This window comes from Rhincodon typus, chromosome 19 (assembly GCF_021869965.1).
Source record: "Rhincodon typus isolate 14 chromosome 19, sRhiTyp1.1, whole genome shotgun sequence".
Lineage (NCBI taxonomy): Eukaryota > Metazoa > Chordata > Chondrichthyes > Orectolobiformes > Rhincodontidae > Rhincodon > Rhincodon typus.
Window position 1 is genome coordinate 38,799,133 of NC_063350.1, and position 25,801 is coordinate 38,824,933.

The 25,801-nt window shown below is 41.0% G+C and overlaps 1 protein-coding gene across 1 annotated transcript in view; it reads right to left on the bottom strand.

The window, feature by feature from the left end:
• The window catches only part of LOC109926202 (probable phospholipid-transporting ATPase IIA), a 175,651-nt gene that overhangs the window by 82,596 nt on the left and 67,254 nt on the right, over positions 1–25,801 (bottom strand). The window contains exons 14-15 of the mRNA XM_048608579.1: positions 21,628–21,840; positions 1,450–1,611 (exon numbers count right to left, since the gene is read on the bottom strand). Coding sequence (XP_048464536.1) covers positions 1,450–1,611; positions 21,628–21,840 — 375 coding nt within the window. The remainder of the gene's footprint in view (positions 1–1,449; positions 1,612–21,627; positions 21,841–25,801) is intronic.

The window sequence follows — 25,801 nt, forward strand, 5'->3', positions numbered from 1 at the left end:
ATTAACAACCTTTGTCGCTTATGCATACACAAAGTCATTGATTTCAGCAAGTTATGGACTGTGACAAATCACTGGACATTGAACATCCCCTCCATTGGTCATCAACCTTTAAACATGCCTTACCACAACCATTTATTTCTATGGAACAATAATTGGATTAAATAGTCAGGAACATGCTTAATAATGTTTGGCCCTTTCCTGAATTCAAGCATCTCATGGCATTCAAACTACACTCCCACACTCAGCTTTTAACCATATAGAATCCATATATAGGCAGCGTCTATCAATGATTGCTGGGTGACAGAATTTAACAGTGGGTTCCAGGCAAACTTGTATGAGTGTGCGTATTGGAGCTGCAAATACCTGCAACTTGTACCTTCACTGGTAAATGTCATCCTTAATTAGAAAACAACATTATAAGATAGCCTGCTGTTTTTGTTGAAACAAACTACAGGTTTGTTCAATAATTAAAGAGAGGTCAAGAATAAGTTGAGGTCATCATTTATCAGAGCTTGATCAAATAACAGTTAAACTATAAACAGTTTTTGTTTACACAAATGCTTGAGAGATTAAACAGATCAGCATTTATGTATTTTACCACACAACAGTACAGGAAATGATTGTAGCTAAAAATATTAACATGGTCAGAACAGATGATAAATATTGCAATTTATTTGTGCTGCTAAAATACCATGCTTTCACAACTGTTATACTTTTTTGCCTTAAATGGCAAGAAATCTTCAAGCATTTCCTTGTCTGCGTTGATATCACTGATTCCACCGACTGATTTTAAAATATTGTACCTTTACAAGGGGAGAAAGCAGCATGGGAAAAAATGCAAAAGCTTGTTTCTGTAAATTTATTCAGTAAGCATTTCGCCCAGTCCAGCTGGAAGGTGCCAGTTTTGGTTTTCCTGACTTTGTTCTGTTATCTGATTTCAATCTGTAGTTGGTCTTTGCGTCCTTGGACAAAGGAGGGGTAGTATCAGTTAGAGTTTCCACACATGATCCCTAGCCAGCAATCTAAGCTGAATGTATCCATATGTCGATGTCAAATAAGGAAAGGATCAGCCTGACGGTAATGCTCCCTGTAGTTCAATAGCTAGCCGACACACAAAGCAGCATGAATAATGACCAATATGAGCAGTTCATACTGGAAATGCCCAGCATGTCAAGACTGCAGCTGCAAACAAATGGCCAACCTCCTGAGCATTTTAATGTTTTTCTCTTTGTATTACAAATGTCCAACTTCTTGAGTATTATGCCTTTTGCATTATTGAATAATGGCCACTTTGATGACATACTGGCAGAGTATATGAACCTGTGGAACAGAAGCTTAACCTGGTAGTCAAGGGTGACAGGGAAAACAGAAAGCAAAAAAGAAACAGAGCAAAAGAATGCACAAGATAACACATAACCATTTATTTCCATGTCCTTTTCCACCACTTACTCTGACAATGATTCCCATGCGCTTGCTCTCATAGGTAAATGGAAACACTTGCAAGATACTGAAGTTCAGAATATGTCCTCCAGGTGTCCTCAGCTGCATTGAGGATTGGTCCCGGCCAACAAGGGTTAGGCCTATGCACTCTGTCCACTGCACCAAAGACACCTGAAACACAACAGGGATAGAACGTCACCCACGCTGCTGGAATTCAGAGTTGAAAGGTCACTGAGCTGAAGAGTGATGGGGGAGGGATAGTTAGTCAAAGAAAACTAATCAATTGTCAGGTCCAGGTAACAGTATTGTTCCTGCAAGGCAACATTGTAAGGTAGACAAATGCCGGTTAATGTTCTAATTTCCTGAGGGAGTTTAAACACAGCAATTAACATCAATTCAGATTAGTTGTAGCAACAATCCCTTAGAAATTATGTTACAATCTGTGTTACAATTATGTAGGGATTCTACGAATCTCTGTAGAGAGTGATGACTTTTGGGAAGATATTTGAATACCCAGTGACTGACAAAGGATCACACAAGATTTTAAAATATAAAACTTGTGGTATACCAAAAGAAAACAAAACACCACCTTAACACTATTGAGTAGGTAATTTTTGCTTTAAACTACTGTAAAGAAATTCCTTATGTTACTTTTAACATGACTGATAACCCTACTCTATGGTTTATATATCAAACTGTCTCTTAAGTGAACATTTCATCCTCAAGGAACAATTCCAAAGCTATGTCAGTTCTCAATGGCTCACTTCCTTTCTTTTTCCCAACCAAGTAACTCACTATGCCACAACTGATACAACAAGGTGCAGGGCTGGATGAACACAGCAGGCCAAGCAGCATCATAGGAGCAGAGAGGCTGACGTTTCGGGCCTAGACCCTTCATCAGAAAAGGGGGAGGGGAAGGGGGTTTTGAAATAAATAGGGAGAGAGTGGGAGGCGGATAGAAGAGGGATAGAGGAGAATGCCACAACTGATGTTCACTGTGAAGATCACACTGGAGATTCCTTCCGTCTAGCCTCAGCTTCCCTGACAGTCCGTTTTGAATTCTGATGAGCACTTGCAAGCTCCCAAGAGCATTTGGCAGAGTGAGCAAGAGTGAGCAATTTCTTCACTTCAGCTGCAGGGCCAGCTTCTTCTAAATCCTGTTCTCTGCCTTTCTGATGACTGCAGACCCACCAGGGTTTGAGGCTTAGCATTACCTTGGGAACGGTATCACTCAAAGCTACAATGGCTTTCTCGGGACCTTTTCCCTCTTAAAACTAATCTCCATGGCAAAATGAATCACACAGGCCTTGTGTCTATGTAAAATTGCTAATTAACTATCTTCTAAATCAACAACTCTATTCCATCTTGGAATTAAACAGTGTAATATGTAACAATTTATTTAACACTTTGGATTGCAAAGTAATAGTCTCCCCACAGTTTTCCCAAAATCTCCTAATATTTGTCTACAGGCATGAATATCTGGCACCTTCTTCAGAGTAAAACAGCCTGCCAGCCCCCACTTTTAATCTTCCACAATGAAACCAACCTGTGAGTAGAATTCAGAGCAGGTCACATAACTCCCCTTAATTCCTCCATTTTATATTAAAGTGACAACCACAAAACATTGTACTTGCAATAAATCAAAGTGCTATACACAATTAAAGGATAGAGATAATTGCAATAGTATGTTGACATGTACTAATTATTGACAGGACTGCATTCAATATTCATCTGTGACATGGCAAAATTTCAGAATCAGTAATGAGGAGACAGAGACAATGAAATTCTCCAAATTCTCCAAACCATCCACCTTGTTTCAAGAATCAGAAATAGAATGATAACACAGAAATCTCTGCCATGTACCTTTTGAATAATAGGACAGAAATCTGAGCCTGGCATTTGGGGGTTCAGCTGACATTCATTGCCATTAAGGTTCATCATCACTTAATTCAATCTGACAGCATTTTGATGTACTAATTATTCTTTCGGATTTTACATATTTTTCTTCTGCTGCAAACTGCAGGTTAAATGTCACCACCTAATGTCATGTACAGCATCAGCAGGATTGATTGATTTTATCTGTTCTACTTACCTTACTGATTGTGTAGATAAGTTTGCATTACTCATTGACAATCACTGCAGTTTGTTCCACCAAGTCGCTTAAAGTGACTACTCATGTACTGATGGGCCAGCAGAATGAGAAAGTACTTGAGCACTCCAGTCATTCATTCTGAGGGAGGTGGAAAGGGAAGGGATGGAGAGACAATGACTTTCCACATGGAATGTCCCACTTGTTAGCAAAGAAATGTTTGGAGAGTAGATATTGATGATGGTACTGTTGATGATTCTATCAGTCAACTGATGAGTTAAAGAAGGCTGATAAGGCTGTAAACCTTAGTTAAATGTTTCCTGTTCTTTGTTGTTGGGTATAATTGATCCTTTTTCACATTTTCCAGTGATTGAGTTAGTTCGGGAAAGGGGGGAAAGCTAGTTCTGATGAATTGGTTTCCAATCACTCCCCCAGTGCTTTTTCCAAATACATCTTGTCCGTGCAAACTGACTGCACTTCCTTTGATCTGACTGCAACTAATCCGTGAATCACTCTACTGTCGTTCTTGAGCTCAATATTAACTGATTTTAATGGTTCCCTCTCACAGGTGTTGTCACACTCCTAATATCCTCCAAATATGCTTCATCAGTACCTCTCTTTTCACAAAACCTATCCTTGAACCCACTGTCCCTGCAAACTGCAGCCCAATCTCCATCATCCCTCTATTCTCCAAAGCCTTTGAACATCAGTGTTGCTTCCCAAGTACCTGCACAAATTTCCCGCTATTACATTTGAATGTTTACAATAAAAACTCCGGGCAAGCCACAGTACACTAAAACATTCCTCGCAAAGTCGCAAATTACATTTCTTGTGATTGTGAATGTGATGAGCTCTCCCTCCTTGATCGACCTACAGCTTTTGCACTAGGCAATGGCCTGGTGGTATTATCGCTGGACTGTTAATCCAGAGACCCAGATAATGTTCTGGGGACCCATATTCAAATCCCACCATGGCAGATTGTGGAATTTGAATTCAATAAATATCTGGAGTTAAGAATCTAATGATGACCGTGAATTCATTGTCAATTGTTGGAAAAACCCATCTGGTTCACTAATGTCCCTTTAGGGAAGGAAACTGCCATCCTTACCTGGTCTGGCCTACATGTGACTCCAGACCCACAGCAATGTGGTTGACTCTTAACTGCCCTCTGGGCAATTAGGAATGGGGAATAAATGCTGCCTCGACAGTGACACCCTCATCCTGTGAATGAATAAAGAAAAAAAAAGTTGTCTATGTTATCCTCCCAGCATCTCTGTGAGCCAGCTGGGTAGTAATGTCCAAGCTTGATTCCATTCTTACTTGTTGAACCATTAGTCAAGAATCAGCTGCCATAATCTTTCCACACTCCTCCCTCTGGAGTCTCGCTGGAGGCTTCCACCCTCCTCTCCTTCAATTTCTCATTCACATATTGTCCCTCAGTGTTTTGCCTGTAAAGACGTCAAGTTCCATCTGTATGCCAATGATACTTTGGTATATCTCACCACCACTCTTTGAATTTCTTCACAGTCTGTCACTTGCCATATTGTTTGTCTGATATCTAATATTGGATGAACAGAAACGTTTTTTACATAACTACAAGCTTTTGGTCATCAGTCCTGACAATCCCCTCAGTGATTTGTTCTGAAGAAGGGTCACTGGATCCGAAATATTATCTCTGCTTTCTTTCCATTGATTCTGCCAGACCTGCTAGTTTTCCCAGCAATTCCTGTTTTGTGCCCCTTAGTGATTTGTTGTTTTTATTGATATTACTTTGGCTAAGTATCTTAGGATGCCTTATGAAATTAAATGTGCTAGACAAATGCAAGTTGCTGTCATGCACTTGGGCTGTTGTCAGGCCCATAGTCTGTGCTGTGTTTTGAGCACTAGGCCATATGTTAATCTTTTCAGAACCCTCCTTATTCATTAGAGTTCTCAGCTAAAAATTAAACTTGATATATATCGACAGAACTTGCACTTTATCACCTTTGCTGCCCATGGTTGGCAGTCTATTCTGCACGTTACTCACCAACTGAAAAAATGACAAGTAAGGAAAGCAGTTCTACGGTGACTCATTCTAATTTTAACGGTACGTTGTCTGTTGTTACAAAGGTAACGGTTTAGTCATGAAAGGTTATATTTGTAACTAAGACCATCCTGGAAACAAGCAAATTCACTATTTTAATACCTACAATTGCTCATATAGTGTTCTAACTTATTTTCTTTAAATACCTGTGTGTGATTAATGAAGAACTAAGCTGGAGTACAGTAATATAAAAAACTGCAGACACATTGCTCTATGTCGTGCCATTCCTCCCTGTGCCCTCATCACTTCTACCTGCTGGAGAGGACTCCTTTCACTCTGTGGTTTCTGAATGCCAACATGTACAACTACAGACCTATATGTTGGATAACTTCACATTTCTAATCTTTTAAAAATATTAAGGCAGCTGATATATTTATTTCTTTTCCCTGAGTCATTATCCCTCAATTTAGCATCCAGCAACCTCAACAGTTTTAAGAGAAGGGACAAGGAATTACGTAGCAGTGTATTTTATTTTACATTGTCTTTGAGGTATGCACCATACTCAAGTGAACTATGGGAAAGCACAATGCTTTAAACGCTGCAAATACAGGAAGGCGTGTAAGAACAAGACAGAGTTGTTCATTCTCCAAATACTGAAGCATCAGACTTACTGGAAACAACAGGTCTGAAATTAAAAAGCTCACTTTCACTGTCCAAGTGACTCGAGGGTTAAAGTTTGATCAGTAGTCACAATCAGGGTGGAGTTAACATCTGACCTCAGTGCCCTAGATTAAGGGCAGGAGAATCAACCAAGATTTGCTCCCTACCTCGTGTGTGGATGTTAAATCAATAGATTTAAATCAATATTCTACCTGCAACACCTCTGCTACATTCTCTCACTTCAACAGCAGGTGCACTGAACAAATGCTACTGCCCTTCCTGACATCGGCTATACAAGCACTCAGGCACAACTTCTACAAAAAATCAACTGTAATGACTGCATACTGTGTCAGGATGGCTGAAAGCATTTCTTCCACTGGGTTTTGTTTTCCAACTGTCAAATGACCAGTGTTCCAGGGGAGGACAAAGAAAATAGTAAAAGAATACTCTGAAACTCCCCTTCAAATGTGGAACATTGACATTAATGACTTGGAGGAGCTTCCTACCGACTGTCCAAAATAGTGACAAGTAGTTCATCTAGCTGAGTCGTTTTATCGAGCTGTGTCATGCTTGGAATCAAACTGCCATAATGTTGAGGAAAGGTGGTAGCAGAGTCAATGGGGTAGTGGCATTGACATTGGAATCGTAATACAGAAAACCAGGTAATGTTCTTGGATTTTAATCCCACTACGGAAGATGGTGGATTTTTAATTTTGAAGAATTCAGGAATGAAAAGTCCAATGATGGTCACTATCAAGAGTCATTCAATAACCCCTTGGTTCATCAATGTCCTTTAGGAGAGGCAATCTGCCATCTTTACCTGGTTTGGCCATGTGATTCCAGACTCACAGAAATGTAATTGAGCGAGTATTAACTGCCTTTGAAATGGCCCGAGCAAGTCACTCAGTTGTATCAAACCAGCAAAAGGTCTCAAAGAAATCAAACTGCATGGGCTAACTGGTACTGGAAATAACAATGGCTAACTCAGCCCTGTTCACCCTGTAAAGTTCTCCTTACTAACACCTGCAGGCTAACAGCAAAATTCAAAGAGCAGTTTAACAGACCAGTCAAGCAACTGCCTGACATAGATATGGTTCTGTGAATATGTCCATCAGATCATGTCTCAGACACCACCATCACTATCCCTGCACATGTCCTGTCCAAAAGTGATGGCACTATGGTACACAGTTGGGTGAGAGTCGCCCCGAGAGTCCTCAACATTGATTTCTAAACCCATGAAGTCTCATGGTACTGGGTCAAACATAGGAAAGGCATCTCTTGCTGATTACACTACCAGTCATCTGATACGTCTGTACTCTTCCACATCAAATGGGACTTGGAGAAATCACCGAGAAACATGAGTGCAAAATGTTTCTGGGTGGAAGACTTCAATGCCCATCACCAAGAGTGCCTCAGCAGCAACACAGCTGATCAAGCTGGTCAAGTCCTAGAGGAGGAATGTTTTGGGTGGCTGCTATGGTGGTGATGGTGGTTCCTCATGGCCATTGTGGCCGTGTGCGATAGCGGTCTGCTTCAGTGTCTTCAATGACCTGGGATTCCATTGATCCAGGTTTGCGATGGGTTTAGTGTTGGGGTGGTTTTGGCTCGGCATCCAGTGGCCCAGGATTCCTTTGGGCAGCTTCTACAACATCTTCTGGCCCAGGATCAGCGAGATTTTGGGATTCTGTGGAGTTTTGCTGCCCGGGATTCCAGCGATCGGCGTAGATGGACTGCTTCAGTGGCAGATTTTGGCCCGGTATTCCAGCGGCTCAGGGTGGCAGTCTTCTTCAACGGCGGCTTTCTGCAGCAGTACTGTCTTTCCCTGAACCTAGGAGCTGGGAATTGAGCTAAGATGGACTTTGCTTAATTTTTAAAATTTTTTCTTATCATCTATGCCTTCTGTTATTAAGATAGATGTTGTAGTACGGTGACAAAGCACTTTTCACCACGTTTTTGTAAAAAAATACAAGTGATAATAAATTACTATTCTATTCTAATTGTGCTCAAACACAATCTGCAAGCTTATGTCCAGCATATCCCCCACTCTATCATTAGCATCAAGGCATGGGATTAACCCTGGTTCAACGAAGAGTGCAGGAGGGCATGCTAGGAGCAGCATCAGGCATAACTAAAAATGAGTTGTCAACCTGGTGAAGCTACGACACAGGCTACTTGCATAACAAATAGCATAAGCAGTGAGCAATAGGTAAGCAATTCCGTAACCAATAGATCAGATATAAGCTCCGCAGTCATGGCACATCCAGTCATGAATCATGGTAGACAATTAAACAAATCACTCGAGGAAGGAATTCCACAAATATCCCATCATCAGTGATGGGATATGCCAGCACTTCAGCTCTAAGGATAAGGGAGAAACATTTATAACAACCTTCAGCCAGAAATACCGAGTGGATGATGCATTTCAGCCTCCTCCAGAGGACCTGAGCATCAAAGGTACCAGCCTTTAGCCAATTCAATTCACTGCAAGTGATATGAATAAACAGCCAAAGGCTTTGGATACTGCAAAAACTATGGATCCTAACAACATTTCAGCAAAAGTATCAAAGACCTCTGTATCAGAATTTGTAGCCAACAGCTTGTCCACTGAGGTGAGGTAAAAGTGACTGTCATCGACATCACAACAGCAGTTGACCAAGCATGGTATCAACAAAGCCTAGCAAAACTACAGTCCATGGGAATCAGGAAAAATTCTTGCCAGTTGGAATCATAGCTAGGAACCACAAAGAAAGGTGGTTGTGCTTATTGGAGATTTCTTATCGCAGCTCCAGGATATCACCACAGGAAATACACAGGATACTGTTTTAGGTCCAACCACCTTCAGCTGCTTCAACGATCTTTCCTTCATCATAAGGTCAGAGGTGGGAATGTTTGCATGATGTTGAGCACCTTAAATACTGAAGTAGTCCATGCCCAAATGTTGCAAGATTTAGACAATTTCCAGGCTTGGCTTGACAAGGGCAAGTAACATTTGTGTCATATAAGTGTCAGGAAATAACCATCTTCAAAAAAAAATGTAATCACTGCCCAGTGACAATCAATGACATTACCCTCTCTGAATCCAAACTACCAACATCCTATCAGTTATCATAAGCATGTGTCAGAGAATCCTGAAGTACTGTGGTCATTTTAACTAGTCATTCTATAATGTGCTTTTTTCACAAAGCAGAATGATATAGCCAAAAATGGCTGTGGATGTAATTTAGTGGTAGTCTAGAGTGAGAGATCCATGGAGTGACTGACCTAGAGATGTAAACAACATCCCTTCAAAAGGGAGAAGAGGCAGAAAACAGACTGACTCTGATCTCTTGTAAATGCAAAACCAACATGGTCTGACAATTCTCTGGCCAACATCAAGCCAGTCCCCGCAGATTATGTCCCAAACTGCAGATGTGTTTTAGAGATAGTAGGAACTGAAGATGCTGGAGAATCTGAGATAACAAGGTGTAGAGCTGGATGAACACAGCAGGTCAAGCAGCATCAGAGGAGCAGGAAGGCTGACGTTTTGGGACTAGACCCTTCATCAGAAATCATTTCTATGATGCTGCTTGACCTGCTGTGTACATCCAGCTCTACACCTTGTTATTGCAGATGTGTTTTGTTTTGTTTTTGATTTTCCCTTTGAAGAATACATAACAATAGTGATTAAAAAGCTAATGGGGTGTGCAAGTGGGATAAGGTACCAATGTGCACCAGCCTGGTTTTGGGCATTAGCATGCTGTGGAAGTCACAGGCAAAGAAGTATCCCTGTGACACCCCTGTGTTGCAGGAAAAGGGAGTACTCTCAGTGTTTGAATGCAGCTAGCTCATAAGCCAGACAGCAGGAAACAAGACAACAAAAGGACCGCCTCTCACCCCGAATGCTGGAATTCACCCACAGTCGACTGGAATCACAGCAACAGAATCTCAACCAACCTGCACAACGAAGAATTTTGAAATCAGCTGTTCAAATACCAATGTTAATACTGCTAATATCATTCAATGCAATGGTCACAATGTTCAGTTATCCACTCTTTGCAAACAATTTAGAAATGATCTTTAATTGAACATTTATCTTTACTGACCCACTTTAAATTTCTACAGTGTTGTATTACTATTTCTTTTTAACTTTCATTAATGAATAAACTCACTCTTTCCTAACCCAAGACTGGTTAAATTGGCCCCTTATAAAAATTAAGTCCATGTGGGTCTGGGTGAAAGCTTTCCAAAGGGAAAATGTGACACTGATTCTTTGGCCCGCATTCCCATCAAAGCAGACTTTGCTGGTATTGCTGAATAATGTCAATGTAGAATTTTTAAAAAAAATAGTGATACAACTGAAGCAGGAACTGAAGGAAGTTGGTGCCGATTTAAAATAAAAATTCAGTCATGTTCCAAAGGAAGTGTCAAGATCAGAGGTGCATTCAAATTCAGAAGCATTTTTCATTAATTATGAACTGCATCCCATCTCTGGGCTGCTTGAAACTCCGAAACCTTACAATTAGGGACATTCAATATGCCCTTAAGAGAAACTGTGCTACATGAAAATTACCTGGTTTATTTTGATAGCAAACAAAAGCAAGGCAGTCAGAGAAGCTCACTGGATCAAACACATTTAAACTAGGGAACATATGACATAAAGGCCCTGTGAAATAGTCAAATTTCCCTGCATCTGTCAGATTTTTGTATTTCTTTCTTACTTCCATAACGATTTGTTAAAAATATTTTCTTCAAATGGGAACACAACTTTATTTTGGGTATCTAACACTATTCCAAATGATGACTGGAATCCTGAGAATGTACCAATATTTGTGAGAGGTCTGCAGGAGGACTGCACACTGCAAGTTAGCAAATGAAAGCAACTATGGGGTAACAGCAACTAAATCTTTCCCAGAACAGCAGTTCTCCTCAAGTGCGCGTGTGGTATCTATTCCATTTGTCTGGCCTTGGGGATGTGGTATCGTCTCTAAAGTCAAAGAGCTGTCTGGTCTCCCACTGCAATTTCCAGTTATCTTGCTTGCAGAGACAGTTCAGAAGGGAACCTATTGCGGAAGGCAGTAATGTTTAGTTGAGGCTTGGATCTACAATTGATTTTGTGCCACTGGTTTCTGTTTCTGTCACATGCGAAAGAAGAGCTGCTTGAAACAATGGAAAGACTGTAAATTGTTAGTCAACAAACCTACATATTGCCAACTACATGAATCACTTCTTAATGGGAATGTTTAATTGTCAAAAAAAAAGCAAACAGAAACAGAAGTTGCTGGAAAAGCTCAGCAGGTCTGGAAGTATCTGTGGAAAGAAACCAGGATTAATGTTTCGGGTCCAGTGACCCTTCCTCAGAACTGATGGTAGCTAGGAAAATGTCAGTTTATGTGCAGAAGACAGGGTCGGGGGGTGGGGGTAAGGAGTAAACGATAGGTGGGGATAGAGCCCAAGGAGAGAGAAGAACAATTAGACAGACAAAGAGACAGATAACGATCTGGCTATGAGGGTGAATAGCTGTTAATGGAGATTGTTAGTGGCTAACAATAGGTAGTGTGTAATGGCAGACTATGTGGTAACAAGGCCTAGTATGTGGGGTAGGGGGCTATAACATGGGAGAGTTTAGGCCTTAAAATTATTGAACTTGATATTGATTGTGGAGGGCTGCAGGGTCCCCAAGTGGAAAATAAGGTGTCATTCTTCCAGTTTGCACTGAGCTTCGCTGGAACATTGCAGCAAGCCTGAGACAGAGATGTTGGCCAGGGGACAGGGTGGTGTGTTAAAGTGGCAGCAGCTAGAAGCTCAGGGTCATTTTTTGCAGGCAGAATGTAGGTGCTCTGTGAAGTGGTCACCCAGTCTACACTTTGTTTCCCCAATGTAGAGGGGACCACATTGTCAGCAGCACATGCAGCAGACCAGACTGTGAGAAATGCAGGTAAAGTGCTGCTTCACCTGAAAGGTATGTTTGGGCCCTTGGATACTGGGGAGGAAGGAGGTAAATGGGGAGGTGTTACACCTTTGGCAATTGCAGGGGGAGGTGCCGTGGGGCTGTGGGGTGGGGTGGGGTTGGGGGTGAAGGAAGTGTGGACCAGGGTGTCCTGGAGGGAACAGTCCCTGTGGAAGATGCACAAGGGAGGTGAGGAGAATATGTGTCTGGTGGTGGCATCTCGCTAATGGAAATGGCGTCTGATGATCTTCTGGATGTGGATGCTGGTGGGATGGTAGGTAAGGACAAGGGGAACGCTATTGCTGTTTTGGGAGGGAAGAGAGGGAGCAAGGGCGGAGGTGCGGGAGTTGGGTTGGACATAGTTGAGGGCCCTGTCAACAACGGTGCTGGGGAATCCTCCATGGTAAAGAAGAGGCGGCTGGAGTCTGTGAACTGGAAATCCCTTAACTGGAATAAAGCGTCAGAGGAATTGTGGATGTACGTGGGCAGGGACTGGACCTAGGGAGAAAAGGCTGAGTCAAGGTAGGAAGAGAATTTTCATTGTGTTGTATGAATGTCAAACAGAAGTTCCATCTGAGTGATATTATTGAGGGGGGCTCATTGAATAACAAACTGCCTGACAGCGTCTGGAAATTTATTGTTTTAAAGTCACACTTCCGGTCAGCACACCCATTCACGATTGCTCTTGTTGACTTGACATGATATTGTTGTACCTCAGAGTACTGTGGGGCAGGAGCAGGCTGAAACAACAAGCCTGCCCAGGCAGTCCTGTTCGTGGATTTTTGGAAGGAGAGAGAAACGAGCTGTGCAGGGCTGGGGGACTATCAGCTGGGAGGTGGGGGAGATCACCAGATGAAATGAGGTCAGTGACCATAGTTGGCCTGATGTGCCATGGTGGGGACATGGTCCAGGGGAAGATAGGAGGAGGTATCTGAGAGCTGCCGCTCAGCCTCTGTAATGTAGAGGTCAGTATGCCAGACTACAACAGCACCACCCCTATCAGCAGGCTTAATAACAAAAATCAGGGTTGGATCTGAGTGTACAGAGTGCAGTCAGTGCAGAGAGAGATAGGTTAGATTGGGTGAGGGAGGCAGAGAAATTGAGGCGACCAATGTCAAGTCAACAATTCTCAATGAACAGATCAAGTGCAGGTAAAAGACCAGAGGGAGGGGTCCAGGTGGAGGGAGAGTGCTGGAGCTGGGCGAAGGGGTCTGTGAAGCTGGGAGAGGAGTCTTGCCAGTTTTTTAAAAAATAAATAAAACCCATTGCACCAAATGACTAATGCATGGCAACAAGGCCCTATTCATAAAGATACCTGCAGTGCTGTCCACTCTGCAAGAGAAACAGGGATGTGATACAACATTGATGTGGGTCAAATAAAAGTGGGGCTTAGAAAGGCAGAAGATGTTCAAAAAGATTTTCCATTATAGCCTCAGTTAGTTGGAGCATTTGAACATTTCTAGAACTTGAGAAGATTAGAAGGTGTATCTAACTTAGCCTCCTTTCAAATCACTCTACATCAGCCATTAGCATCCAGATGGTGGAATGAACTTCACTACCAAAACTCCTAAAGCTTCCTTTATTCTTAAGAACAAACTGGGTCCAGTTACAGGTCATGGTCACTTTTGTTAATAAATAACATTAGCCCACTTTGCTTAAATCTTTGACCCTTAGCTTACAACCTGACATTTTCTAACTCCAAGGTACAATAATATCATGTCAAGTTGCCAAAAGCAATAGTGAATGGATGCGCTGACAGATTCAGTTGCTTGCTGGAAGTGTGACTTTAAAACAATAAATTTCCAGATGCTGTCAAGCAGTTTGTCATTCAATGACCCACCGCAATAATATCACTCAGATGGAGCTTCTGCTTGACTTTGCATATAACGGAACAAAAGTTCTTCTAATTATTAATTGTAAAAAATGTTTATGGAAGAAAACAAGGTAGTTGTAGTTATCTCCAAGGACCAGAGTGATAAAATAACAGGAATCTGTTTGCATATCCTGAACAACTAAAGCTCTTTGAAGCACTGGCACGTGGGTCAGATTTTATAGCAGAGGTTGGCAAATATTTATGATGAGAGAGCAAGCAGAAAAAAACTGCTAAATTCATCAAAGAGGGATAAGCACCGACATGTGAAAACACTTTCCTTTAGAATATGCAGTGAATAATCTGGGAGCCTTTGTTAAGTTCTATATTTATATATCTGACCAGACAAACTCCAGTACAAAACCTGAATCAGCCTCCTCTACCACTAACAAATGAAAATTACTTGTTTCGTACTTGCAGTGAAATAATTTTGATGAAACAATTAAATGTACATCAAGCAATCTCATCAGATAATAGGACCAGAGCTTGCTGTCACAGAACATCCTAGTGTGTCTGCTGGGAATTACATTTGCCCCTGTATTCTTCAGCTCAACATATTTTGTGCACTGTTATTGAAAATAGCTGCAGTAAACCACACTGTAAAGGAAACAACGTGTTTGGGTCCTGATTAGCCACAATAACAGGCCTCCACCTGACCAGTGACCTGCTGAGTTTTTGCAGCTTTTTTCATTCATATTTCAGAATTTGAGCATGTGTGCTGTTTTGCTTTTGGACCAATAGGTATCTCCGTTATTCTAGTTTTATCGTTTGGGAGATAAACAAAGGAAGGACATCGAGTCAATTATTGAAGAGAGATAAAAAGATAGGATAGATTGAATTAAGAGAGAGACAGGGAGGGGAAAAAATAACTTAAAATTCATAATGTTAAAAGCTTCCTAAAGTTAATCAAACACTTGAAGAAATGAGACTTGACACTGTAACAAATGTTGATGCCACAGAGTTGAATTTACAGAATAATAGAATGGTAACAGCACAGGAAAAGGCTGATAGCAGCTGACAGTTTTAAACTAGGATTAGACAAATGCTTCCGCTCTGCCCAGTTCCTTGAAATTTTAGATTCATTGGGCTCATTTAAGATCAAGTTTAAGGCACATGTAGACCTGGGCCACAGGAATGGGTACTGTCTGAGCTTCTAATCAGCATCTGGTGCATCTAATGTTTCATGGAAAACTCTGCAGACACCTACAAGACAAACAGAGTCATTAGAGATCTGAGGGCTGGGCATCCCTATCCTTTCATAAATTATTCTGGGTCCAAGTAAGGGTCTGCACTCAATGATATGAGCCATGGTCAACAGTGGAAACAGCAAATCTTTTGCAGTGAAGCTGCTTATAGGAGAAGAATCCTTTGGGAAGATGATTGTGTTTCGTTTAAGCACACAAGAAGCAACCATCAAGAACAGGGGACTAGTGTCCGATTTGCGAAGTTTCAGAGACAGTTTCCCTCCATGGCCCATAGCAACGTTTCTCATGTAGTCTTTGATGTTCACCTTTGTAATTATCCAACAGCTCCCACGGCACCCAACTTCTGGGATTGTGTATTCACAGAGGTGAAATTGTTCACTGCTACCAGGGCTTTCCAGTGTAGATACTGTGGGCACCATATTTAAGCCCCAGCCATGCACCAATTCAAACGCTGTAAGCCAAATCTGTTGCAACATGACACTTCAGAAAGGATGGCTGAGAAAGGCAAGTTGGCACTCTACTTCACCAAGAGGGACCTGGAGGCCCTGCTGGATGACAGCCGTCCCTCTTTGCCGAACACTGCCAGAGGGAACCCCCTGCACCAAACCTTGCCAGCTTAGTCAGAGACAGCCAGCCAGATCAGTGCAGTGCAGTGCCCATTGTCGGAGGGGTGCTGCAATATACTTCCATGCTCTGCAAGGATTGGTGCCACCATCTTGTCTCCAATATCTCATACTATGGCAATGGACCACTAAGCCTGCCTGTCCTCTATACTTTCACTTACTTACTCAGATCATTTCACCACCCATCCTGCTCCTGTTCTTCCAGCCAGATTCATCTCACTCAGTCCTTCCAGTGATCTCATAGCAGGAGAAACAGTTTCAGAATAGTTTGGAAAGGGTAAGGACTGGCAGGGAGTGGCTGATATTTGTCTCCATCCACCATATAAGAAGAATCTTACATTAACAGGACAGGATCAAGTCTGCTCATTTTGGAAGACCAATATCTCCATGTCCAGGCAACCAAGTAAGTTATGATGTGCTAAACTTCATCCCCATCACCATTTCTGGCAAACTCCATGGATGCAGGGCATAAGCAATCACTGCCAATGGAACATGCCATGTTAAAAGCATGTAAAAATTGTTGTCTTATCGAGCCATCTCATTAGAGAGAGAGAGATAGGGTGAGGTGTGGAGGGGGGTGCGGTGGTGGTGGCTGGCAGCAAGAGTATGAATGTCACCACATCTCAGGAGAGGGGAGTTTGAGAAAGAGAAATCTTTTGTGGTGACTTCAGCTAGTGCAGGAATTGAACCCAAGCCATTGGTGTGACTCTGCACTGCAAAACAGCCATCCAACCATGAGATAATGGGGAATAACAGAGGTCCAGAAAACACCACCATTGGGTATCTGATCAGAATTTTAAGTTACAAATTGATGCCAGTACCTGGGAAAAATCACTGCATAGAAATGAGGCGGAGTTTGCATTTTGTCATTGAAATCTTATGGGGACAATGATATTTTCCCCAATGTTGAGAATTTAATTTTTCCATTCCTGCCACATTCTCCCAAATCTCTCACCATTTTGCATGCCATGATGATTTCACACGATAAATGTGAATGGATTCAACTTTGGCTGTGATAAAATTGTTCTGCTTTCCCTCAATCACATTATTCAAATGTGTATAACGGTTAATTGAGCAAAATACAAGGGAGTTACAATCATCCAGGAAATAAGCCAACACATTCAGAGGAGATGGTGAAAAGAGCAGAGAATAGTGGTAAGAAATAATTATTTAAATTATATTTTTGAAACATTTCTAACAAAAATGGTTCAGTGCAATAGCATGGTGTCTTCCTGAAGTGGACATTGCCAGAGAATAGTTTGTAGTTTGTGCCCTTGATTTATGGGTCACTACTTAAACACAAGGAACATCCCCACAGGGAAGAGTAGGAGCAGTTGGGAAGTGTTATTCAAGGCTGCCCCCAAAACATGACCCAATGAGTAGCTTCAGAATGTCACTGTAGAAGCCAGGTAGATGGTTGTCAACCACACTCACACTAGGGCAGTGGTTATGTACATGGTAAAGCAATCAGACAATATGAAAGGAGAGCAGAAATATCTTGTAATAGTGTGTGAGAAACTGCTGCTCAATTGAACAGAAAGTTTTAAACATGCCTTGGATATCCGCATTCAGTTAACTGCTTTAATAGAGCAGCTGTAATAAAAAGGGCACAAGTAATGACTATCAAACAAATCATGTTCTTGTACAATCATTTTTAAGGTCCTTGACACTATTTTTCTTGCTACAGAAAATGGCCATCTTCTCCAACAAATTGTCATAAAGATCAAACCCAGTCTCTCACCTTTGACCCAGTGGTGCCAAAGATTTGAAAGGGCACCTAACACTCAATGAACTTTTACAATCCAGTTCCTGACCTTTGCACTCCTCAGACCACTAACACAACTCCTTCCTGCCTTGTCATCCATCACTGAAATCAGAGCATTGAAGCTCTCTTGCTAAATGCAAGTTGGCGTCAAGCAGGAACGACACTATTATGATTTCACTGTAATTTAGTTGGAACGCTGAGGAGATATCATATTCCTGACCTGTGTCACTACTAGATGGTTTAACATAAGAAATAAAAGCAGTTTGGTATTCATCATCACTTGCCTGTCCCAGAATGTGAACAAGAAGCTCTTCTGGGTGTTCCTGAGTCGGTAAATACTTTTCCTGTACTGATGTATATCCAATTTTAAAGAGAAGGGTCAACGCATTAAGAAATCTTCCATTTTCTTACTAATAATAACATTTGTATGTGGTCAACATGAAGATGCTAGTATATAAGTTGACCTTTAAAGCCTCAAAGATTCCCTCCAAAAACAGGAATCAATTTATACAATAAGTATAAAAGTGAACCACCAGCCCGGGTGTGGGTGGTCACTATGTTTGTCAATTGCCACATGTCTGCTCTGTGTGGCCACATCTTAGACTGCATTGCGAAGACATGCAGGAGTCTGTCGCCTGATTGATCCCTTGCATTCAGCTTTATGGTACTAGTAAGTAAAACATCTGTTTATGTCGGGGTGAAAAACAGAGGTTGACTACAAATGCAAGTATAGCTATGTCACAGTTAAAAAGGAACATGCTGTATCTCATTTACAGACAAAACATAATTTTTGAAGCCAAAAAACTGAAAAAATACAGACTGGGTTAACTTGTATGTTGTGATCTACTATACAGAATTGTATCTGCAAACATTTGAATGTCCAAAGGTACTTTTACCTCTCTCAAAGAAGGACCTTGTCATCAACTTTCCTTTGGCTTCATAGTTGATTTAATTTTACACAGAATAAAAGCACGAAGGAATAAGAAGTCACAGCTGCCCTCTGAGCTAAATGGCTTTATATTAAAGTAATCCCTTTGGACAGGCAGTACTAAGCCAGCAAGTGCATTCTGAATCATCAGATTGGATTAAATGCTGAGGCAGGCTCCCCTCACTTCAGCAGAGGGCACTTACAGGGTACTTAGCCAGCTCATTGCTACACAACCATATAAATATTCAACTCAAATCAAATGAATCCTTTCCTTCTAGCTATGAAGAACTTTGTCTTATACATTTTTAACACTAGTTCCATGAAATTATATATTTTTACAGCTAGTTTTAATGTTAGGAGTTAGAAAGAAGAACACAAATTACATTGATGCTCTGAGTTTGTTCAGTGAACATCAGTGTCAGAAAGGTCACACCAATCTCCTGTATCTCCTGTGCTAAGATAGAGATATCACACAAGACCTATTTGCACAGCCAGCTAGAGGTGAAATGTAAAGCTGAGATGAGTTGGTGAGAAGACTTATCGAGTCTTGTACAAGCACAACATAAAACTACATGCATCTCACCTGAACAAAGCAAGTGGCAGTACATGTAGCCTTGGTTTGGACAGGGAAATGGGCTGTCATTCAATCACATTATCCAGTAAGCAGAGGTGGCAATGCAACATCAAACACAACAAGCAAAGGTTCAAACAAGCTTCAATGCCTATTATACAACTGTCTCATTCACTGTTAATGCTCATAACCATTTGGGAAAGGAGACAGGTGTAGAGGAGATTATGAAATAAGAATAATGGGGTGGCACAGTGGTTAGCATTGCTGCCACACAGTGCCAGGGACCCGGGTTCGATTCCACCCTTGGGCAACTGTCTGTGTGGAGTTTGCACGTTCTCTCCGTTCTATGTGAGTTTCCTCTGGTTTCTTCCCACAGTCCAAAGATGTGCAGATTAAGTGGATTGGCCATGCTGAATTGCCCATAGTGTCCAGAGAATGTGCAGGCTAGGGAAATGCATGATTATAAGGTACACGGGTGGGTCCGGCTGGGATGTTCTTCAGCAGGTTGGTGTGGACTCAATGGGCAAAATGACTTGCTTCCATGCTGTAGGGATTCTATGAGTAATGACAGTCCTTCACTTCCCAGTGGGCTGCTTCTATCCCTCAAGTATTCCCTTTATATTTCTTCTGCCTTTCCTTGGACTTAATAAGCAGACTGCTGCTAATGAGGCTAACAGCTAATATTAATTCTGGCCACAGGGACACATCTGCAACTAGTCCTAATTATTAAAATGATGTTTGAGACACAATTTTTGTTTGCTAAGTCTCCAGTCTCCTAGTTTGGGCACATAGTTGTTTTGTGCCATTTTTTCAGCATCTGAAAACAGACTAAAATAAGATATTACTGGTTGACATAATGATTCTGAAAGGTTTAATGTTGGAGACTACATTAAGCTCCACCCAATCTGATGGTATCATATAGTCTTGGGGAGGGAAAAGAGGAAACTGGTTCTTGATGCTGATGGAGACTGATGCATTATCATTACCTCCTGATCGATTAGTTAAACGTAGCAAAAACAACGTAACTGTATCTATTAATATCTTATGAAGATGTCACTGAGGACAAGTGCCTCTTCTTGTTATGACACATTCATAGTTTATTATCACCACTAATAATCAAATAGGTCCTTTGAAAAGAGGGCTGGGGCAGCACAGTACCCCAACTGTTAGCTAGTAGTAGCTGGTTTTGTAGAATATACAAAAAAATTTTTTTCCAGAGATCTGTCTGCAACATTGGGCACGGTTTTCTTCAAAATGATTTTCTTATGCATGCCAATTGCAACAAAATACTTTATTTGAAGCATGTTTATTAAAAACATGGTCACCATTGGAATCTTAAGTCCACAGCACATTGTTGTTTGTTATTTCTCCCTTGTATAAAATGTCAGTGATATGTATAATGAGCAGAATTTTAGCACTGCTGGTTACAGATAGGAATTAAATAGATCTTGTACAGTTTTTATTTTGTGGGTAGCAACAAAATTTGGTTTATTTCCAACTTTCAGCATTTCAAAAAGCTGACAGAGCACAATGATATCGCACACAATAAATTCCTAACATTAAAACTGAAATTGTAAACTTTAGCAAGTCATTTCATTAAAATAAGGTTTGTACTGCATGCAATCGAAAACCAAATAAGCAGCCCTCTACAAAATGCATTTGATTAAAAACCAAAGTGTCATTAAGGACAGTAACAAACAGAATTGTTGCTTAAACAGAACCAAAATTTACCTCTAGCTTTGGAGAAAAAAATTCTTATTTAAAATGTGCAAATTACATTACGGTACTTAAATCTCAACATAAATCCTTAATTCAAAAAAAGTGCTTGGACAATTACAACAATCTACTAGCGTTCAAAATAATCATTTTTCAAGCAATTTTAATGCTAAAAAAATCCTGACATAGGTATGAATTGTAAGTTCATCACACAATCTGAATTACTTGTCTGAAACTGGACAAGGGCAACTTCAGCATCAGTAATCAGATATCTGTCCTGGGAAGAAAACCCATTTTAAATCTCAGCATCCAGTCACAGATCATACTGTCCCTATTAAGAAGCATCCCCTGCTACACTGTCACCATAATATACCACAATTTTAACTTCCAGCAACACAATTCATTCAATTTATCACCAGTCATTCTTATCAAAACGTGAGCACTGCAATCTTGCACAAAATTGGAGGAGGAAAAAGCAGCAGCATCTTGCTGCTCTCAGATGCCTAAATGCAATCATGTTCAGATTGTCAGTGTCCCTGAAGAAAAGAAATTAAGAAGAAGCATCGAGAAATGCATCTCAGGAAGAATGTTAAGCAAAAATCTATTCAGGCCTGTAGAGTTGTGGACTTCCATGTTATACCACCTAGCAACAAAAATTCATACAAAGTGTCCATTTCAGAAGTAACAAACTTAGCATCTGAAGGTATGATGAATATTATTAAGCACACTTAATGAAAAATGAATCCTAAATGCAACTTTTAGAAAGTGGAGCTTGGTGTCATGCACATTGGGTAGATGAGAAGGGACTAACCTCATCTGGACTGGCTGCTTGGTAAATCCGACATGCGTCCTCATAATTTTGCTCTGCTTCAGCTCGGTCAGTTGAGTCAGGCCCATGAGACTCGTAGACAGGAGTAACGTTATGGCACAGTGCGATTGCTTTCACTGCTTCATGGACACGGACGCTAACAGTTTTACGTATCTTAGGAGCTGTTGAAGGGGGCTTATCTTGTGAAACTGCTGGCTAGAAAGCAAAATAATTCCATTTTAATTTGGTATATGCTTTGAATTCACTTGTTGAGAGGAGGCAGAGAATAATGCAAACATACTGCAGGAGCTTTGCGACTTGAAATCAGCAAAAGCAGTCATCTTCAAAACAAGTTAAATTGGTCTGGATTTGCAATTTGTCCCTAGGTTATACTAACCATTATTATACCAATCATAAACAAATATACATCTAGGCACCTTTACATTTGTTACTGTGTATGAGTTTTTGTACTCTGACTCTCGGAATCTGCAAAATGAAATAACTACCTTAATAGATGAAATGTTGCCACAGAAAAGGTCTCTTGTCATCCAAACAAGAGAACTACCAATTATAAAAGTGCTTTCTAAATAACAAAGCACAATGTCAAGCAAGGGATTTATTTAACGGGGAATAGAGAATTCTCCATAGCTTAACAATGCAAATAATAAAACACATGTTAGGGAATTCTGTGGTGAACAAATGCATGAGCAAAGATAGCTGCATGTTGAACTTCTGGCCATTTTTTCAAGTGACATTTAATTTCTTTTTGAAAGCAATACAATAACTAGTTTGTAGAATGACAACTTTGATTGGATCTTACACAGCTCTTTAATTCCAACTTTGCTAGCCATCCACAAAATTCATAAAACATGCTGGTTGCATGTTGGCTCAGTAGTTAGCACAGCGCCAGGGACTCGGGTTCGATTCTACTCTTGGATGACTGTTTATGTAGAGTTTGCACATTCCCTCCATGTCTGCATGGGTTTCGTCCGGTGCTCCAGTTTCCTTCCACAGTCCAAAGTGCAGGTTAGGTGGATTGGCCATGCTAAATCACTCATAGTGCCCAGGCTAGTTAGATTATCAAGGGAAATATTACAGGGATAAGGTGGGTTGCTCTTTGGAGGGTCGGTGCGGACTCGATGGGCCGGATGGCCTGCTTCCACACTGGAGGGATTCTATGAATCTACAGTAATCTAAACTCCAGCACAACCACAGCCCACATTTTACGGTAAGTATTGCTCTTTAGGGCAACACTGTATTACCTTCCAGTTATACAAACTACACTGATGGAAATAAAACTAATCATCTTGAAATACTAAGCTATAAATTCTGACTTCTTTTAAAACAGTTGATTACTGTGTTTTTAGTTAACACAATTAATAGGATGGAACAACTTTTCCTCGGCTCCCAGAGGATGTTCAAAAGATTTGGAATTTAACTTATTTTAAATTGGGAATGTACCAGCAACAAAAAAAAACAAACCAATGTCCTACTGTCCTTCAGGGAAGGGAAACCTACCATTCTCACCTGATCGAGTTAATCCCTTACTATATGTTTCTCACAATTCTCTTTGGAGTGACCCACTCCAACATCTTTCGTGCCAATGTTAGCCACAGCCCAGCAAATCAAAACAAAAGTCTCTGAAAACACGTCAGAAGAAGCAGGAGACTGAAGGATCGATCAGGTCTTTTGAAGACACAGAAGCCTGTCCATTATCTATTTGTTGTCACGGGTACCCACAGGAAACTTGAAGAATTAAAATACTTGCGCCAACAGCTCTGAACAAAACACATTGAACTTTCTTCGATCAATGATACCTTAATATATCAGAATAATTTAGCCTGACAGTAGTATTGATAGTTTATGTTTGCTGCATGGTCCTATTACAATCTCAGCCAGCAGCAGAAATTTGGAGCTAGTGAGCATTTTACGTGAATGAAATAGGAAATACACTGTCAGGTTAATCGGTCAGAAGGAATAAAAATCCCCAGTGACCCTTGTTGTTCAGAGGAATTGGCTAGTGTTTCACGATTAAAATACATTTAATGAGTTTGTCACACGTGAACATTAGGTGGACACTTTCTAAATTTCCAATGCTTAAATCACCAATAGTGATGCAGCCCAAAATCTGAACATTTGAAATAAATTTTTTCACCATTGTGAAAAGCAAGAGTGAAGCCCCGCAGGTCTGTCACTGTGGCTACCTGGGTCTCTCACTACAGCTCAGCAACCTACATCAAAATGAACCAAAAGGATCTATAGGTTACTGAACGTACTAAAGCATAGGATTTCAGCTGCAGTGTCAAGAATGCTTCTACATACAAACTGAATGCACCAAGAAAGTTGAAAACTAACCTTTGACCAGCACCCAGTAAACTCAGATATAAGTGTGCATTTGTGGGTATTAGATGAAGTCACAATCTGGCTGCCTGTGGTGACTCGTCAGCCAAATAAACAGCCAACAATCACCAAAGGGGCTCAACGCTTCAATAAGGATTAATTGGGTGAGGCATTGCAAAGTGGCAGATGGAATCAATGTTTCCAACAAAAATGTGCAGGGAAAGGTTTATGGGACAAAAGATGTAAAAGTTGCTAGCAAAAATTAAAGCTTAAAAAAATGGATAGGAGAGTTATCTTATGAGAATAAAGGTTCTGTTGCTTAGCTTAAAGAACCCAGTATTTAAATGTGAGCACAGCCATGGGTAACTTGATTCTGGGAACAAACTATTTTGAGCTCAAATGATCTTTTATTAGGAATGGGATAACCAGATTAAATTATTAAATTTTCACTTTAATTGCCTGAAGACTTCATAATAGATGCAGCAACAAATTAACTTTGCAAAAATACAGGTCCTTTTAGAAAGGGCTTAAAAATATTGTACAGGAAATGCAATAAGTTAAAAGGAGCTGGAATTAGTTAAGGAGATGAAGCAATGGTTTAGATAATGCATAAAAACTGGAATAGAACCCACTGGTAATGGGAAATTTTGCAATGAAATGGGCTCTAAGGGTTGAAGGTTTATCCATGAGCCAGACAATCACACATTTGTATTTTCCTTGCTAATAAATTGTACTTCCTTTCTCTTCTGTTCTGTTTCAAAGAATTGATTCATGACTGGATATAGTTTCATAGGTAACAGTGCCAGGCACCTTCTGGAACTTTGCCCTGGCTTGATGTATGAATCTAAACAAAATATAGGGCAGAATCTTCCCAGTCACTGAATGGGCATTGGCAAGTTGGGAGAATTGTTGAAGACCAGCAACACAGAGATTCCTGATGTGGGGAGCAGGAAGTCCCATTTTCCAACCAAATTTTGAACAGTGAGATCAGATTCTCACTAGAGAGGCCTATTGACATGCATTATCATCCACATTATGCTGTCATCCCACTTCATTGACATGCAGCTTCCCATTCTCCCACCTGGCGCATAAACACTCTTGGCATGAAAGTCACAGCAGTAACCAGTGATTACAGCTGAACACTAACTCCTCCAGTCACGGACATCTCAGGGCATGCTCAGTGAGCAGAGACTATTTGCACCACCTGTCAAGCAGGATTTCCAGGTCCCGGTCAGCGAAGTTCCAATTTCCTTCTGTCTCATTCATCTGGGGCAATTGACAAGAACTGGGTGTGACAGCTGTAGACTGCCAGCACTAGACTGGGGACATGATCGGCTTTTAAATATGGCATGGTGCTAGGAATCCCAGCAGGTCCTGGCAGTAGACAGCACGCTTTGGCAAATGGGAGAATATGCTGAGTAGGGCACCGTAGTGGCATGGAGCATAGATAGTGCGGCATGTTTGGGAAATAGTATTAGAAAACCCACAGGCCTCACAGAGAGAAACTCTCCATGAAACTCACTGAAAATGATTCCATGCCAATTTCTGGTAAAATTCAGTCTGTAGTATCAGGGTAATGAAATGACTATGAATCACAGCAGAGTCCAGTCATATCCCTGCTGCCGTCACCCACATCTATTACAAGACAGTAATCAGGATCCAGAACATGTTGTTCATGCAGGATCCAATCTGCTATTTTGGTCAGTTCAGTAGTCATGGGTTTCTCTTGCACTCCACTACAAGCTGGATACACTGCAAGAGAGCAGGTAATCACACTTGTAGCATTTAATGTTTTGGCGAAGATCCGTAGCTCAGGTTGTGGCTGGAGTTGTTGGCT